The following is a 6000-nucleotide window of genomic DNA, read 5'->3' on the forward strand; positions in this document are numbered from 1 at the left end:
ATGTGGGAAGCCTCTAGAAGGCTGGAAAAGGCAAAAAAAAAAAAAAAAAAAAAAAAAAAGCTAGACTACATAAATCCATGTGAACACCTTGATTTTAGCCCAGTGAGACCCATTTTGGACTTCTGATCTCCAAAACTAAAATAAATTTGTGTAATTTTAAGCCATTAAGTTTGTGGTAGTTTAAAACAATCATGGGAGCACCTAAATGGCTCAAACGGTTAGGCATCTGACTTCGGCTTGGTCATGATTTCACAGTTCATGGGTTCAAGCCCCATGTCGGGCTCCGTGCTGACAGCTCAGAGCCTAGAGCCTGTGTCGGATTCTGTGTCTCCCTCTCTCTCTCTCTGTCCCTCCCCCGTGCTCACACTCTGTCTCTCTCTCAAAAAAACAAAACAAAAAAAGCACACATTAAACAATAAAAAAATAAAACATGATCATAAATTCCCTAACACTGCTCCAATTAAGAGGTAGGTAGGCCTCTGTGACAGTCTGGACAAACAGAATGCAACAGAGGCATGGTGCATGACTTCTTTGGCTAGGTAAGAAATGGTCCTCTTGGGACACTTGCTTTTAGAATCTTGAGCTACCATGTAAGAAATCCAAATGCTCTGAAGGCACCATACTGGAAAAGCCAGAGAGAGAGAGAGAGAGAGAGAGAGAGAGAGAGAGAGAGAAATGTTTCAAGAGCCAGACGTTCTGAATCTTCCTAGCTTGGGTGGTAGATGACCAGCCTTAGCCATGTCTGATGACATGTATGATAGGCCACAAACAAAACATGCCCAGTTGAGTCCTTCCCAAATTACTGACCTAATATCAAGAGCAAAATAGTTCTTTTAAATTGCCAGGTTTTGGGGTGATGTGTTACACAGCAACAAATAACCATGCTCAGCAATATATCCAAAGGAATTCTTTTTTTTTCCATTATTTAAAATGAAACCCAAAAGATAAGAACTTTTTTCAGCCTACATTTATGAAATAACCACTTTTAGATAAACATTCACTGCTCATTTCACATAAAAGTTTTGAACATGCCAAGATTACTTAAATAGCACCTCACATCAGTACTTACCTTGATACCAAAAGTGAATACTGTCATTATAATTTTAAATATGAGTGCTAAGCATAACTGCCATATAGCTGAATATACTCCCAGGCCTGCTGGACGATCAGGAATATCATCAACAATTTTACTGGCATTCATGTCATTTCTGTAGTCACAAAGAGAAGAGGATTCCAGAGGACCACAGTCTGTAAAAAGCTCTTTAATCAGCTCACTGGTGTTGAGCCTGGTATATGGATTAGGGAAGGCTATCACCGCAGTAATGGCAGCAACAACAATGACTTCAAGAACAGGATACTTTCCAAATTTGGTGGATTTGCGTCGACGACACCAGGCAATATTTGCCCTAATGAAGAAGGCTCCCCAAAGCCCGCCAAATACCCCGAGGAGAATAAAAGGAAACAGTTCAAAAAGGTACCACGGTGTATGATACTCCACATAAAAAAGGACCAGACGGCTATTACCAAATGGATTGATGGATCTTAAAACAAATGCAGCCACTAAAGCAGCAAAAAAGGATCTCCATAAAGTTTTAAGAGGAAAATAATAGCTAACCTAAAAAAAAAAAAAGGAAAAGAAAAATTAATGCTAGAATTTTAAGATGTTTCCAATATGGTATAAGTTGAATGGCGAATATCATAGTCTAATTTTTGTTGCAGCTAGAATTTACATATAATAGATTTTACTGCGGTAAGAAAAAGATTGATGTTTAATAACTTTGGCTATCACATCATTATAAATTCACAATATCAACTGGTCAAAAAATGTCTAATAATTACTTCAGACACAGCATTTTTTTATTTTCAAAATGAGTTTCACCTCCAATTCAATCATGTAGAGTGAATAAATACATCACCACCAATTCCTATGAGCTCAAAAGAAGTATTTGCCTGTTCTATATTAAAAAAAAAAAGAATGCAAAAATTGGGAAAAGTAAATTTTAAAACATTCCCAGTCACATTTTTGTGTAAACATGTAAAAAGTCTTGAGAGAACAAAAACAAACTAAACCAGTGACAGAACTAAAATCATCTTTTTAAATATCAATCACTGCCACAGAAATAATCATACAACAAAAACTCACAAAAACACATTAGGAATTAAGTATTTTTAAAATAAAAACATGGGCTATAATTTAACAAATAGTGGTTAAATATTTTCTATTAAGTCAAATTCACTTCTGCTTACTTTTAAATGTCAACAAAGTTAAATTTTAAATGACCACTAATAATTATACAAGAATAATATTTTTAAGACTTTTCTCAAGGTAAAGAACATGTGTAATGTATTACTCTTTATGTAAGAATACATGAAAAATAACTTTATGAAATTAAATCTTTGTTTTTAAGACAAAGTCTGCATCTCTTACACTAGTTACAAAACTGAAATGTGTGTCAAAATACATTTGTAATGGTAATTATACATAATTTTAATTGCTGTATTTTTTTACCTACCTCTTCCAGGCTAAAAAGAACTCCTCCAATTGGTGCACCAAAAGCTACAGAAACACCTGCAGCTGAGGCAGCTGATAGCACCTAAAAAGAGGATTTGGCTTATTTCGTATATTCTTATAAATTAAAATATATCAAATAAAAATTCTTTATGTTGCTTGAATTTTTGAAATGCCTCTTCTGAATTTTTTTTTTTTAAATTTTTTTTTTCAACGTTTATTTATTTTTGGGACAGAGAGAGACAGAGCATGAACGGGGGAGGGGCAGAGAGACAGGGAAACACAGAATCGGAAACAGGCTCCAGGCTCCGAGCCATCAGCCCAGAGCCCGACGCGGGGCTCGAACTCACGGACCGCGAGATCGTGACCTGGCTGAAGTCGGACGCTCAACCGACTGCGCCACCCAGGCGCCCCAACCTCTTCTGAATTTAACTTGCATGTCCACCCACCGCCCCAAACAGAGGCAAATATTTATTTCCTCTAAAAAGGTATTTTTTTCTCTTCTGTTTTAGTTGAAAGGTCATTCATATATTCAATATTCAGTCAAAAAACATTGATGTGAGATAACTACTGTTTTCTAAATCCTACTAAAATATCCAGAGAACTTAAAACCTATCGAGTTTCCTTATTTTCACTACTCTAAATCCTGTGACAATACTACAACTGCCAATATGGAAAACCTCATCTAAAGCACAATGGCTACCCTTTATGACACAGTCTTTCCAACTAGAAGCCTAACAATAAAGTTAAAGAAGACAAAAATATCCACAAAAGCTCTTACAGATCCTCTCTCCAGCCCCCCCAGACTATCACTTGGACATTGCCCACTTTTCCACCAGTACGAAGTCAACTACACAAATAAGTTCACTAAACATTTCATGTTGTAATTATTTTCCTAAGAGTCTAATTATTCCTTTCACTATTTCATTCCAGTAAATATCTGAGGCTATCAAAACATTTTCACAAATGGTGAAGTTTTACATTTCTGAAAAAGAAACTGGAAATAATCAAAATTAAATTATATACAGTTAAGAACATGATCTCCATTGTCAAGCTGCTGTCTGGCAAAACACCCAAGTAGTCATAACTCACATTTTATTGTAAGTATAAAGGAATCATTTAATTTAAAAATGTCAAGGAAGTGAACTAGGAAGAAAGCCAATATATGAGACCTTAATGCTTTCACAACTAACAAACTCTAGGCATTTATATGCTAAGGGTGAACCAAGTTAATGTCTTGTACATTACTAACCACCTACAGTGTGTATCTTAAAATTTTAAGTGATTTTAATTTCTGTAACATTTTCCTAACAAATTACATTTTGCACTTAAAATGAATAAATAAAAATAAAATTTACCCCCCAAAATATCAAGGTACAATAGCAAGTAAAGGAACTGCACTGGAGGGACAAATGCTATAGCTTCATTTTAGCCACTGATTTGTTATAATACAGTTTTAGGTTATGTTTTGTTTTGAACATACGTACAGATCCACACAGTCATAGTAGTAGTAGTGGTAAGGAGTATAGACTTGAGTCAGAAAAATAAATTTTAATCCATACTCTGACATTCTGCTATACAATCTTGGGCAAGTTTAGCAGCTTTACGCCTAATTTCCTATCTATAAATGGGGATACCAGTGCCAAGTTAATAGGATTATTGTGGATTTAAATTTTAAAATACAAGTAAAGGACTTAGAGGCAGATACATAGTAAGCAATCAGTAATGTCAGCTCTTTTTGTTAGAGGGTAATATTGGAATCACAATTATTATTCAGAGATGGAACTATAATGATCTGAAGTGTTCCACTTTTAGACTACCTGCTGCCAATGCATGAACAATGTGTTAGTACTAAACTGACCTAGAATTGTATCAACTCAAGAATTAAATCGTTTGATAAAAATATTCTACTCTTTTCTTATATTATTAAAAACAACAGGATGAAAGGGTTGTGCTAGGGCCACAGACCTCTGAGTTCTCTATTTAACGATATAAAAATATCATACCTTAAAAACCCCCAAGATGCACCATACCATCTTGGCCTACAGATTAGATTGGGAAAACAGGAAGGATTGGGCCCCCAAAGTATAGAGCCAATACAAAAGGTCTCAGGGGCCCATTTTCCTTCTAGAAAATATCCACAGCAATCTAGAATCATTAGGAAATTCTATAAAGTTTAAAGACTTCCTAGGAGATCTCAGGCTGGCCTAAAATAAATGATAAAGGAAAATGCTCCTGAGCAGCTCAATAAAGAGGAATTCCTATACTCCCTCTAGTGTGAATCCCTGATTTAAATCTTGAGGGGTCCTTAAAGACCTCAGAACATCTTCACGATGCCACATAGCTCTCTGCAGATAACACACATCTCTTGAGGGCATTAGACACTTCCTCCAGAGGAGAAAATAATGTTCCATTTGGGGAAAACTTCAGAGGAAGAAAGGTGTAAGGCAAAGCAAAAACAAATGGAAAGACCTTTGTGAAATTCAACTGAAACCAATGGTAGTCCATCAAAACCTCTCTAAAATATAGGGGTAACTGAGCAGCACTGGGTATGGGGTCTGAAACACATCAGAGGTACTCACAAAGGGAAAAAGAAGCAAACAATTCTCACACTTGAATTTGAACACAGAATTTATCCAAAGAGTAGAGTAAAAATGTGATCTTTATACTAGGAAATTCTCACTGATGTAAGTCTACGTCATAAATTTTTATCTGTCAAATAAACTACAAAAGACACTTACCTCCCTTTTTTTAGCTTCATTTGTGCTATACTTTGGAAAGAGGTAGGAAAAAATATTTCCACAGCAACAGGCAACATGTACCAGAGGACCTTCTTTTCCTAAACTCAAACCTGATGCCACAGCCAATACTAATGTGATGGTTTTGATCATTAAAGTCCATTTTCCCAAGTAACCTCTGATGATGAATCCACTTAAAATAGTTTTAATCTACAAAGGAAAGAATAAGACAGTTTAATTTTCTTTAAGAAACAGGAGAACTTAAGTTACTCTCTTGTTTTACTCACAAAACCACCTTGCAAAGATTTTTAGGTGGACCAAGGAACAATTCACAATTTTTCAAAAGCCTTAACTGTTATGCTACATATAATAAATCTGTATCATATTCTAATTATCTTCTCAAGCAAGGATTGAAGGCAACCGTATCTCATGAACAAAACTAAAATACAAGGCCATGTTAAAGGAAATACATACCTTAATACAAGGGTTGTAATTACATAACCAGGAAAAGGCAAATATGAGTATTTCTGTTGTAGAAACATAGATACATTTCAGACATTCTGCCAGAAATAGGGAATTATGTCTTCTCATAGTACTGTCATCACATACAGTATTTTCCTGTATATTAAGAACGGTTAAGTGGCAACAGCTAAATGCTGCATGATACTACCCCTTATTAAAGACTTTTTTTCTCCTTCCTTCCTTCCTTCCTTCCTTCCTTCCTTCCTTCCTTCCTTCCTTCCTTCCTTCCTT

General features: G+C 35.4%; 1 protein-coding gene across 4 annotated transcripts in view; it reads right to left on the minus strand.

Moving 5' to 3' along the window:
- The window catches only part of CLCN3 (chloride voltage-gated channel 3), a 97465-nt gene that overhangs the window by 22255 nt on the left and 69210 nt on the right, over positions 1-6000 (minus strand). For all 4 annotated transcript variants that reach the window (XM_040470776.1, XM_040470792.1, XM_040470782.1 and 1 more), the window contains 3 exons: positions 5251-5457; positions 2514-2594; positions 1070-1615 (listed from right to left, as the gene is read on the minus strand). In XM_040470776.1, the coding sequence (XP_040326710.1) occupies positions 1070-1615; positions 2514-2594; positions 5251-5457 (834 nt within the window). The remainder of the gene's footprint in view (positions 1-1069; positions 1616-2513; positions 2595-5250; positions 5458-6000) is intronic.

This window comes from Herpailurus yagouaroundi, unplaced genomic scaffold (genome assembly GCF_014898765.1).
Source record: "Herpailurus yagouaroundi ecotype Mexico unplaced genomic scaffold, PumYag 28, whole genome shotgun sequence".
Classification (NCBI taxonomy): domain Eukaryota; kingdom Metazoa; phylum Chordata; class Mammalia; order Carnivora; family Felidae; genus Herpailurus; species Herpailurus yagouaroundi.